Source organism: Oculina patagonica, chromosome 12 (assembly GCF_052425735.1).
Source record: "Oculina patagonica isolate OP01 chromosome 12, crgOcupat, whole genome shotgun sequence".
NCBI lineage: Eukaryota > Metazoa > Cnidaria > Anthozoa > Scleractinia > Oculinidae > Oculina > Oculina patagonica.
The window spans coordinates 27,694,872-27,707,608 of NC_135769.1; the positions used below are offsets into that span (position 1 = coordinate 27,694,872).

The 12,737-nt window shown below is 38.7% G+C and overlaps 1 protein-coding gene across 2 annotated transcripts; it reads left to right on the top strand.

The window, feature by feature from the left end:
- The first annotated feature begins 21 nt into the window (after positions 1-21).
- LOC144632838 (dual specificity mitogen-activated protein kinase kinase 4-like) lies at positions 22-10,652 on the top strand. Of its 2 annotated transcripts, XR_013566955.1 has the most exons (12): positions 22-223; positions 498-612; positions 1,175-1,229; positions 2,044-2,157; positions 2,952-3,071; positions 3,746-3,865; positions 4,682-4,733; positions 5,152-5,279; positions 7,644-7,724; positions 8,393-8,541; positions 9,718-10,012; positions 10,432-10,652. XR_013566955.1 is itself a non-coding variant. In XM_078491581.1 (11 exons), exons 1-11 carry the CDS (start codon positions 205-207, stop codon positions 9,869-9,871), a joined length of 1,107 nt encoding a protein of 368 aa, XP_078347707.1. In that variant the 5' UTR covers positions 22-204; the 3' UTR covers positions 9,872-10,652. The 2 variants fall into 2 exon arrangements, 1 of the variants encoding a protein (XP_078347707.1); XM_078491581.1 differs by having other exon boundaries at positions 9,718-10,652.
- Positions 10,653-12,737: the final 2,085 nt, after the last annotated feature.

The following is a 12,737-nucleotide window of genomic DNA, read 5'->3' on the forward strand; positions in this document are numbered from 1 at the left end:
TTGGTGTTTTTTATTTGGCGTCGGAAATTGAGCGAATATTTTGCCGCTTCCCAGTTCCTTTAGCATCAAAATTTATAACAGTTTCGATCGTGATTACATGTAGAGACATATAGACGTATTCATTTGTCTTTCTGCTAATTGAAGGTCATCAAAATTGGACTAAATTTTTGCTGTGTCCCCTCCTTTATTCGCTGGTTGGCGAGTATGGCGTCGAATTCACCGGGTAAGGAAAACAATCAAAGTTTATCATAGCTTAATATTTACTGTGAATGGCGTCTTGAAAAATCAACAGGTTTGGTCGTTTACAAACTTTTTTTTTGTTATGACAGGGTTCTCTATTTAGTGTTTAGCCATCAGGAAGCTTGTTAAATTACGGTTGTGAAGAGTGGTGGTGTTTACAAGGGATTTGTTTTAAGCTTATTGCTTTTGTAATTTTTATCTTTCCTAATTTTTTCATAGTATCTCTTGTTAATTTCTTGTCATTTTCGCTCTTATAGGAGGCAGATTATCGAGGGAGAAACTTAAGCTCGATTTCCAAGGTGGATTAGAGCGAAGAAAATTAAATCTCGCAACTTTAACTACACGACAACCGACCCCACTGCAGTCTAACATGTAAGTTTATAGTGAAAACTATTGGGCGATTAGATAGCGAGATTGTTATCTTATCAAAAGAAATCACAGGGCTGTCATCAAAGAAATACATTTTAATCGATTTAAGTTGTAAGGGAAAGATAACTTCAATTACAGGTCGTTAATTGATGATTAATTCAATTACTGCAATCAAACAAATTTTAAAATCAATTTATCTTGGTCCGACTTGATTGCTTACACAAACGTCATTAACACTAATGTTGCTGATCAACTTCAAAGCCATCTTCACTTCCCCAACAAAGTAAACTTATTCATACATGTAGGTTACAAGTAGCGGGTCTCAAAATGTTTTGAAGTAGGCGCCAGCAACTGGAAGAGTAGGCGGCTGTGATGCTGAGCTTGTTGGTCATGAGTTGATTGCTATGTCCAGAGCAAGCAATGACATATAATCAAGTAGCCGGTGGAACTCGGGAAGTCACCAATGATTATTTGACTTTGCATTGATATAATTATTAGCTCCATCCACTCCTGCTAGAGAGTTTTGAATCATTGAGGATTAACCCTATGTTACTGTAACTTTTAGGGAGAGATTAAGAACCCACAAAGCTGTTGGAAAACTGTCATTTGACCCTGACAAGGTAAACTGTCGAATTTAGAACAGTTACATGTGTAGGCAGCAGCTTTGTCTGAAGCCATTATTATTAATAGTACTGTTCATGAATGATAATAATGAGGAACTTATTGTTAAAGCCAACCACAGTCCTTACTTGTAATGACTTGTGGTCATGTAAATTTGTAAAATTTTGCTTGCCTGATAGAGAACTGCCTTCACTTCTTGGTGACTGTGCACCAAAACATCCAACAGCTGGAAACTGATTTTAGATAGGCTAGACTAAGTGAAGGTTTTATATACATCTACCAGGCAGCAAGGAAAGGTGCGATGGGCTATCTGCAAGTCCAGTCCGATACCCAGGGGCTAGTGGCCTGTCAGGCTAGTTGATTTTAACCAGGGATGTTGCAAAAATATAACTAAACGGCTCCCTGAAAAGCTCAGCCAGCTCTTCTGGTTTCTATACCTTCAAAATTACCCCAAATCTTTGTTTCCTTGTGGAATTTCAGCCCGTGATAAGCTTTATTTCAACCGGTGAAATTCGCTGGTAGCCAGCTCTTAGCTACATCCCTGTTGATCCATCACTTGCTTCATGGGCAAGTAACAGTTTTGGAATTTTTAGTTGGGAGATGAACTAAGGACACTGAGAAATGCCTTCAAGCAAGCACACAATGCATGGTTCCAACTTGCTCAAAGGGCAAGCTGGAAAATCACTCTGCATCTGGTGTGACGTTTGCTTCAGTATCACTTGAAAACAAGTTCTGTAATAAATTTACTTTTGGCAGTGTATTTTATTCTTCTTTTCTTTAAATAAATGTATTATTATAAATAATTCTTTTTAGAGCTATGAATATTCTTCTGAAGACCTGGAAGACTATGGTGAGATAGGAAGAGGTGCTTATGGCACAGTCAATAAAATGCTACACAAGGAGAGCGACACCTACATGGCAGTGAAGGTATGAAGAAGGGTTGTAAGAAATATCCATAACTATATACCCACCCTGTTACAGGGACACTGTCACCAGTTTCACTTCAAAAACTCAAGAGCCTAAAGACATATAGAATCTACAAATAGTGGTCCAGTATTTGTTAAAAATCACCATGAAAGTGTACTGAAGCGATGACCAAGTGATATTATTGTGATGCCATCAAGAACTTTACATCTCAACTTGAAAAAATGTCAGGATGATTTTTTCAAGTTTCATCCTTTTGGACCAGAAAAACACCTAAAAATTATTATGGCTCCCTTCTTCCTTCAACTTTATATCCCCATCTTGATGTACTATGTGCATTTCCTGTAAGAGAAGACCTTTTCTACTGTTTACCGAAAAGCATTAAATCCCTGTGACAGTGTCCCTTTAAGGCCCATTTACACAGGTAATTTTTGATGTAATTTTGTTGTTCTTCCCATTGCAACATTTGTCATGATTGATCTCACAATGAAAATCACAGGAAAACCACAGATGTGAACTAGTAGCCATTTCAGTGTGATTTGTTGTCGTGATATCGCAGAGGTTTTGAACATACATTTGACACCTGTAATATTTTAGTAATAGATCATGCCCAAATTGTTGCTAGTTTACACTTGCAATTTCTGTGTGATTTGGAGAGTGCAACAAAAATCTGTCCAGCGGCAAGGAGGAGGATTTGAACCTGGGACCTCTGAACCAACCACTAGGCCACACCCTAAGTCCAAGTTCTATTATGTCAGAACAGTCATTAACTTGTTATTTGTTTGTCCTGTTTTTAGAGAATTCGCTCAACAGTAGATGAGAAGGAACAAAAACAGCTTCTTATGGACTTAGATGTTGTGATGCGAAGCAGTGCTTGTGAATATATTGTAAAGTTCTATGGAGCCCTGTTTACTGAGGTAACCAATATTCATTGGAAATCTATCCATTTTAAAAAGCCTAAGCCGAGGAGTCTCTCTGCTTTTGATTTAAAAACAGCGACCTTAATTTGACCAATCCAAAAACATGACCAAATTAATTTTGTTGGCCTATTAAGTGGGGGGGGGGGGGGGGGTCTAAACCTCCCGCCTCCCGTACCTTTAACTCTTGCTTCCCGTACATTTTACTCCCGCCTTCCACCCCTTTCCGTAGCGGTTCTCTCCTGTTTGCTCCATGTCTATTGCGAAATATAATGAAATGTTACGAAAATAATTTCACTCGTTTTCTCCCGGTTCCCGCCACCTTAAGAATCCCGCTTCCCGCCCTCTCTCCTCCTGCTTCCCGCCCCTTTTCTCCCGGGCTCCCACCCCCCTGTCCCCCTCCACTATTAATGATCATATTAACAGGGAGCAACTTGGTAACATCAACAATAAACATGAAAGTCATCATGGTGCAGGGATATAGCTAAGACTAACTAAAGCTGGCTCATCAACAAGCCCAGCTGTCTTTTCTGGTCTTGCCAGCTCTAAAAGTTTACCTTAGTCTCTGTTTTCATGTGAAATTTCAGCCAGATTTAAGTTCTCTTTCAGCCTGCCCTTAGCGACATCCCTGATGGAGACTGACTGATGTAAACAAGTTTATGCAATTTTTTCAGGGTGATGCTTGGATTTGCATGGAGTTGATGGACACATCTTTTGATCAGTGCTACAAGCATAGTTATGGTGTCCTTATGGAAACTATACCCGAGGATATTCTGGGAATGGCTTCATTAGCAGTAAGTAGCTTGTGTTCAACATTTCAGCCATTCTTTTAAAATTTCAAGTGAGCTACATTTAAAATGGTTGATTCAGAAGAAAGTGAATGTCTTTGCTAAATCTGTCAGTGCAATGGTGTGCTATAGAGCAGATATTGTGGACCGTTTACATTTATCTTTGGAATAAATTTTTCAAACCAGTTTAATTGATATTTTTCAACCCTTTAAGACCATTTTAGTTGCCATGGCAACTAAAATTTTGGACCTGACGACTATTTGGAACCAAAGTCGCCTGCCTGGCGACTTAAATTGAGAAGAAGGATTGAAAGCATGAGCTTAATTTGGCAACTAAAATTTTTCTCTGGCGACCAAACTTGAGCAGTCGCTGGCCAAATAAGGAAAAAAATAAACTTGGAGGGTTGAAATATAAGACTAAAAAATAAAAATTGAACATGTTTGAAAAAAATTAAACCGAAGATAAATTGAAACCACAACAAAGATAATGAAGGAGTTTGGGGGGAAACTGAAAACAGTCCATTGAGTCTACTCGGATAACTGGGAAGGGAACATTATTTGTGTGTGGAATTTTATGACAAAGTACCATTTGCGATGTCACAGTATTCGATACCTGGAGAACTAAGTAGTGAAAAATATTGCCGCAGTTTGTATTGCAAAAAAGCCAGGAAGTTACTAAAAAAGTCAAAATAATAATAATGTCATCTTAGCGTGAAATGTGTACTGTACCTTTCATTTGTTTATAAAAGGAACAGAGAATGTGTGTACTTAATAAATCATAACAGAGGTTCTGATGCAAACATTTCAATCTTCTCTTTGTAGGTGGTCAAGGCACTGGACTATCTTAAAACCAAGCTCAATATTATTCACAGAGGTTTGCTAAGTGTATGCTCTGTTTTACATACAATGTACCTGTATGATGTGTTGTAATCAAAGAAGCAGATAACTTCATCCAGTAGATACATGTCTGTCCATCATATGAATATTTTCTACTGTATAAATTTGGTTGTACGATTCAAATGGTTTATTTCACCTGCTACATATGAATTAACTGTTATCTACTTTTAAATTTTAAATTCAAAAAATAGCTTTTAGCTTAAATGACAGAATATTATTAAGCTGAATCGGTAAAATTTGTCGCACATGTCACTGACATGTGCATTGTACAGTACATTGTATACTGAAGGAGTGTGTGTAAGAGGATTAAGATATAAATATACAAATAGATTGATCAGTAAAACCTCTTATCGTGATATTGGTGTTGATAAGGTGTCTTTTCCTTAAATTTTCAGATGTCAAACCTTCCAACATCCTTCTTGATCTTCAAGGAAATATCAAGTTATGTGACTTTGGTATCAGTGGCCAACTGGTGGACTCCATTGCTAAAACAAGAGATGCTGGATGCAAGCCATACATGGCGGTATGTTTCCCACCTCTACATTTGAGCCTCTCTTTGGATATTTCCGAAGAAATCAAAGACCTGAAGATCACCTCAGAAAAAAGGAACATTTCTTTTTGCAATGTTCTGTTAATGTTCAAATGTCAATAAATAAATAAATTTAGAAAAAGAGAGAAAAAACGAAGATCTCAAGATTGAAGCAAAGATCTGAAATTGACCAAAATTCTCATGATCAAATCGAACACTCAGATATAAAACTGTCAAAACTTGTTAAGTCCGTAAGCACTGCAGAAAATATGTGAACTATTTGTAATTTCTAAATTTTGGCATTTGGCCGCATTTCACGAAAATAAAGGAGGAAGATAAAACGAAGACCTGCTTAAAAAAAACGAAGACCATGGGCACCTATAGAGAGGCTCACATTTACTCATAGTAGAATCTTACATCTCACTGTTAGGCAGATAACTGGGAGGTCCAGTGAATGGTTGGTGCATTCAACTGGTTGAGGAGTTGAGAGGATTGAGTTGGAGTGTGGCTTTTATACTTGTCTATGCGAGGTTTTCAAATCAGAGGACACACATTTTATACAGATCTGATCAGAGTAGAGCTGTGCTCTAGCAGGGCCCGGGTGACAGAGGCCACTTTTGCCTTACATAACTTTGCTGTCATAAAAGCTTTTTAGGGCTGGGCACCCTTAGATAAGAGCCTTCGAGCACCCTGCAATTATCCCAAGAGCACAGCTTTGCAGAGCTATGGGAATCACAGATCCACAACTTTACTCCAATGAAGGGCTAATACTCGAAATGTCAGCTTTCAAAATTTGCTATAGTGGTTTATTTATCTTTGACTTCCATTTGACACATCACATCAGTTTCTTTAGAAACTAATCATCACACAACACATCACAGGGCACAGAGGAGTCAAGTTTGTCCGCAATTCAAAATCTCTACTGTGCAAAACGACCTTCAAAGCAAAGCGATCGTGCATGTAAGCGTACGTGATACAAACACCATCATGCGATACTTGTTTGCAAATCGTCTGGTGATATCGTATTCTGACAATGGTCGCCTGGGGCGAAAAATTTCTTCTTGGCACGAAGTGCCAAGAAGAAAAAAAGACAAGGGACGAAACATTATAACACGTGATCGGCTCGATGTGACCCGAAGCATACTGGTGGCGGAAACGGAAGTCGTGCGAGATCCATGCTGTGACAGATGAAATCAACCGTCACTAATCCGAAATTCAAAACAACAGCTGATCCTTCGACCGGCGGTAAGATTCAAAATATGAATAGTGCTCTCCAGGAAAAGCGAAATTTACCAGACGAGGATCAACGCAATCCGAAGAAATTGAAAGTGGAGTGCTAAGTTACTTGTGAAACACATTACGGTATTGCAACATCACTCGTCTCGCATGTCTCGTGACGCATTTCCGCCACCAGTATCCTCCGGTCCACATTGTACGAAAACACATTTTTAACTGCCTAAAACTCGTCCCCCGAAATACAGCTTATACGACTTGTTTGAAGATTTTCTTACAGCGTATGGGGAGAGAATACTAGTCTTAAACCACATGTAAAAAATGAGATCGTTTCGTTTGATTTTTAGCGAGAAACGAGGGATCGGAGTTTCGCCTCAAATCGCTTTCGTCCCTTGCTCTCTTTCTTACTGCTGGTCTCTCTGGTAACGCCCACAAACATTGCTGTCTGCGGATGTCGCATGAGGGTACGAATACGATATCACCAGACCAGACCATCAGTAAACAAGTCTCGCATGACGGCGCTGTATCACGTACGGCTTACACGATCGCTTTGAAAGGCTTTTGAAGGTCATTTTGCACGGTAGAGATTTTGAACTGCGGACAAACTTGACTCCTCTGTGCCCTGTGAACACATCAGTTTCTTTAGAAACTAATAACTTCGTTTACAATTAAAACAAATCAAATTTGCTTCAGGTATATAAAAGGGTAGGGATTTCACAAGTAAACAAAGGTATATGAAAGGATATGGATATCGCTCATTTAGGTATTTAAAAGGGCCTTTAATTTAAATATTTCGAACAGACGCACCTTATGGAGGTATTATTTAAATTTATTAAACGCTACATAGAAATGGTGCATAAAAATGGCATTAAAGACTTTGTGTTTCAGGCATGTGACATGTCTTTTCGGTATACATGTATGAAAGGGGTACGGTACCTTTTTTCAGCAAAAGTTATACAAAAGGGGTACAATTTCTGTCCAAATGGTATATAAAAGGGAAGGGGTTGGACTTTAAGGCGGAGCCTCCCCGTACGAAACATTTTTGAGTAGCCGCCCGGGGTTGCACTTTACAGAATGTACATGTATTTGCATTGTATGTAATTGAAACTTTTTTTATATTTTTAGCCTGAAAGAATAGATCCCATGTCATCAAGACAAGGAAGTTATGACATCAGATCAGATGTGTGGAGTTTTGGTATAACATTGGTACGTGGAAATCTGTCATATATAAATGAAGTTGTTTTTGGTACATGTACAGGAAGGCCAGCATGTCAAAGGCCTTTTATAAACTGTACATTGTTTGCAGTAATTAAATCTCAGAAAGTTTGAATTCTTAGTGAAAAATAAGTAATGATATTTTTTGCAATAACTTTGAGGTTATTAAGAATTCCCCAAGCAAATGGCTAAGTTAGCATTCAAAGTGTAGTGAAATTTTGCAGTAAAAGAAAGTATGCTGAGAAGCCAGCCTTACGTTACACTTTTGAAAGCTAATTCCCCCAATTATTAATCCGTAACAGTTCTATAGCCAGAGTTTGAAAAGTGGGTGTCCAAAATTTATGGGTATAAATGAGTCCTAAAGACCCCACCTTCTAGGGTGGTCTGTGGGGTCCCTCCTAGAAAATCTGCCAAATTTTAAGCATCTAAGGTGTATTTATCACAGTTTTGGCTGCAATTTTTTTTGTGCCTTGTAGATTTTCAAATTTGCTTAAAAAGTATCTCCAAAGGCAGATGTGAAAAAAAAATTCTGGAAAGTGGCATCCACAGGACGCCCTGATGCCAATCTGGCTAAAAGCCTGGTCCTGAAAGGGAAATTGCTACATCAGCGTTTTACATAAATATTTGATTGCCATCTGATTGTTGTGGTTATTCCACAGATTGAACTGGCCACTGGCAAATTTCCTTACCCTAAGTGGAAGAGCGTGTTTGATCAACTAAGTCAAGTGGTCAAGGCAGACCCACCTCGCCTGACAAACGAAGATGGAAGAAACTTTTCAGATGAAATGCTTGCATTTACAAATGTCTGGTAATGTACCTTTATCAGTGATTTCTGTTATGATCGTCATGCATATCACCCGCCATGTTTAGTAAGTACAGACATTTGTCACCTTGCAACTACGAAAGAGGAAATTTTAATAAAAAATAGTCAAAAAGCTCAAATACTAGAAAAATCACTGAACTATGAAATAGGCCCAAATTTTTATGTCACTGCCCCACCCACTTTCTTCTTCTGCCCCGCCTATTTTTGTCTGTTACATGTAATTCCAACTGTTGTCTTGTCAAGTATAATTCACAGCTGGCTTATTACATCATGATCTTCGTTAATTAAAGTGTCAAATAAACTGTTGGCTGAAGAGAAACTCAATAAAAGCTAGGTTAAAAGAAGTGCTTGCCATTTTCTTTAAGTGGTCGTGTCGAGATTTTGCTCTAATTTTATGTTTTGGTGCATAAAAAAATCAATTCAACCAAGATTATTTTTTCAAGAGCGGTTCAAACAATTGATTTTAAACAACAGTGTCAGCAAGGAGGCGCAGCACGTCAGCCACAGGAATTCTGGAATTTGTCAACGAAAGAGGGTGGGGTAGCAATATAAAAATTTCTGCCCGTTCCACAGTTCGGTGATTTTCATAGTAGTAGTTCTGAAAGTTCTTTCAGTACCTCACACGTGACGCTTTGCTCATTCCAAAGTGACATGGAAATACATGAGCTTTTAAATGTCTGTTATCATTCAAATTTATTTCCTCATTGGCTTACAATTTATTATCAGAACCACCTTGAGCATAGATGATAATTGCTTTTAAATGAGATTCAGTTACGCTCCTATCAAATCCTGGCTTCGTAGCTCAGGTGTTGAGAGATGGTAGAGCAGTGGACATGTAACCCAAAGGTTGTGAGTTCGAATCCCACCTGAGCCACTGAATGCTTTCAGTGGTCGGGATTTACAGTGTAGCAATCATCATTTCTCACAATTATATTCCCGCACACATTCATAACATGACAAAAATTTTCATCTTTTTTGCTGAGCAAGAAAAGACAACCAACTTTTGATTATCTCTTGTTAAACGTTGTATTTCACAATTTAACTTTCTTGTTCAAATAAAAAAATAAACATATATTTTGGCAAACAAAACAAATCATTTGATTTAATAATGTACACTGTATAGTTGATTTTTTGATGTTTGTTTCTATTCTTTCTTGTTAGCTTGACAAAAGATGTGACAAAAAGACCAAAGTATAGGGAATTACTGAAACACCCATTCATCTTGAGGTACGAGGAAAAACAAGTCGATGTTGGTTCCTGGCTTAGTAGAATTTTGGCGCAGGCGCCACTGAACTTTGATAAATTGGATTTATGATGTCTTTGTACAACAACTTACTATTTTTGCACAAATGAAATGTAAATACTAAAAATAAGTTCTTTAAAAACATGTACACATGACAATGTTTGATAGTATGTAGGGATATAGACATCTCTTAGTCTGAGTCAGTATCTACAGGCTTATACCTGCCAACTCTCACGCCTGCGAGTTGAAAACTTCGATCTCACGCCAACTCACGCTTACGAACCAATTTCTCACGCCTAGTCGAAAAATGTGAGTTTTTACAACCATAAATGGCACACTTTCCAAAAATATGTGAACTCAAACCAATGTGAGAAACGAAAACTCCATGTGAACTGAGTTAGTGAAGATACGTTCCCCGAAATCTCAGAGTTTTGTCAAGAAAAGCTTTGAGAATGTGGCTGTTTAGCAAAACACTTCCTGGGACTGTGTTCGGGATATGTTCGGAACGTCTTCGGAATACTTCGGACATCTTCGGGAATCTTCGGAAATGGTCGTGTCATCTCCGGAAATTCTAGCACCCTCAGGATAAAAATCTCACGCCTTTGACCCAGAAAAAGTTGGCAGGTATACAGGCTAGTAAAATAGTCTTTAAAATTAACACTTACATCAATAACATTAGTATGGTCAAGTATTTTTTTAAGTCTACTGGCCCACATTTATTGATCAAAGATATAGAGGTGTCATACTTTTGTATAACTGTCCTGAATGATATTTTACTAGCTTCAGGCTATATGTGAGATGTCAAACCCTGCCAGTCATTAAAAAAGTGATTTGATAATATATTTTACCATGATTCAGTGTTTTAGACTCGATTTAGTAAGTTGAAGCGGCTGTTGATTTCTGGTGTTTGTTAAAGTGCAGGAGGCGGTATTTAATTACAATGACCAGGTATACTTTACACAAAAGAAGGATTTCATATTTTAAACCTTTCATCCCAATGTTAAAATCTAATCTTTTGAATCCTCCTTGTAAAAAATTGGTTTCACTTCTAGCTGCCCTCCATTCTTGTGGCTTTGCTCGAGTTTGCCTACTTTTTAGGCTAGTTTGAAGATATATGAATGAATTGTTGTCTTTTGGAGATTCCACTTACAATGACAAAAGTTTACATTGAAACAAAACCATCGTGTTCCATACAAACCTTTTAAAAGTTTAATCTTGGCGACGTCATACTTTGGCAAGAGCCATGTTCGCATTAGCTAGTTGTGTAGTTTGAGGTGCGGTGTGGTGATGATGAAAGTTTTGCTGGGGTAAAAGCTGGTTTTAATTTGTAAAAACAAAACAGAACTGCCAGGAATAATTTGTGCTTAGCTTTCTCACTAGCCTGCGTTGCAGACGAACAAAACCCCGGTATAGTGCGTCTGCGAATTAGAGCACAAAAGCTTGTTCCGGCCCCCCGCGTGTTACCAGGGATTTCTATAATAACCTCTGATTGGCTTTTGAATAGGGCCGTTCTTTCGTGCGTCGTAATTGGTCGAGTGCATCATGAGAAACCATAGTTACGCTTTCGACGAAGACCAGATACAAAACAAACTTGGCGGCGATCACGGTAGATCGGACCAGATCGGTGAGAATTAGCGTTTGAAGCGGTAAAAAAGCAGCCGGTTCGAACTATCTCATAAAAAAAGAAAACAACGATAACGACAACAAGCATACACAACTAACAAGCAAAAAGGTCATGGTGTAATGTTGAATAATCTACATTTGTCTTGTGGTGAAAGAATGTCACACAACGAACATCCGTCATCCGTGATGAGAAGCAACACACCTTGCAACACAATAAACAGCCGGACCAGGCATTACAAATGCAGAATGCAAGTAGTCGACATCTTCACGAAACATTTAGGACCAGAGGGAATATTTTAAAAGCTCAAAACATATTTTGCAAATATGAATGTTCCAAGACTAACCGCGATAGTAATTACATATGACAAATGTAAAACAGAGGTGTCAAAATATCCGGGAAAAATATACAGACGGAAAGCCGTGCAGACCAATGTCTTATGGCTCTACTCAACTTTAAACGCCTCCAAATAATACAACTGACAGCATATCGTGCCTTATTTAAACAAGTGAAAAGCGAAATAGATTGGATGACCAATTCCAATACAGAACGGCACAAATTTATGACAAGAACGTTTTACTGTATCTGGTATCTGGTATTCATCGAACACGTAACTATGGTTTCACGAGATCCACTCAACCAATTACGGCGCACGAAAGAACGGCCCTATTCAAAAGCCAATCAGAGGTTATTATAGAAATCCCTGGTAACACACGGGGGGCCGGAACAAGCTTTTGTGCTCTAATTCGCAGACGCACTATACCGGGGTTTTGTTCGTCTGCAACGCAGGCTACTTTCTCACAGGCTCTCAGTGGGGTTCAAGAGAAAATGACAGTTCTTCTCTGAACTTGCTTTTCCCACTTCACGCAAAAAGGGCCTGCCCAAAAGCAAGATTGTGCCTTTTCGATTTAAGAAATAAGGAAAAATAAAATAAAAATAACTTAGAATTATGTCGTAAGCAATGCACTGTATATTGGTGTTGCAAACAAGCATTGCAGCAACCTCGTTCCCAGGGTCTCTCTCCTCCAACCCCATCCCCGCTTTGGGGGGCAGCGAGAGAAGGAGGCCCTGGGAACGAGGTTGGCATTGCAGCTGCGAGCACGGTCATGCTTGAAAATACACACCTAAGTGGCGAAGTCGCGAGAGCGAATCCGCGAGCGAAGCGAGGAAGCCAGGCTTGGCCACTCGAACGTATATTCCCAATGTGAGCCCTCTCGCAGGCTATGTGATATTTGTAGTCATGTTTGTTTGTTTAATGTTTTTAATATTAAGATATTTTGCTATATTTGCTTATTGTATTGCGCTCTGCCAAAACAC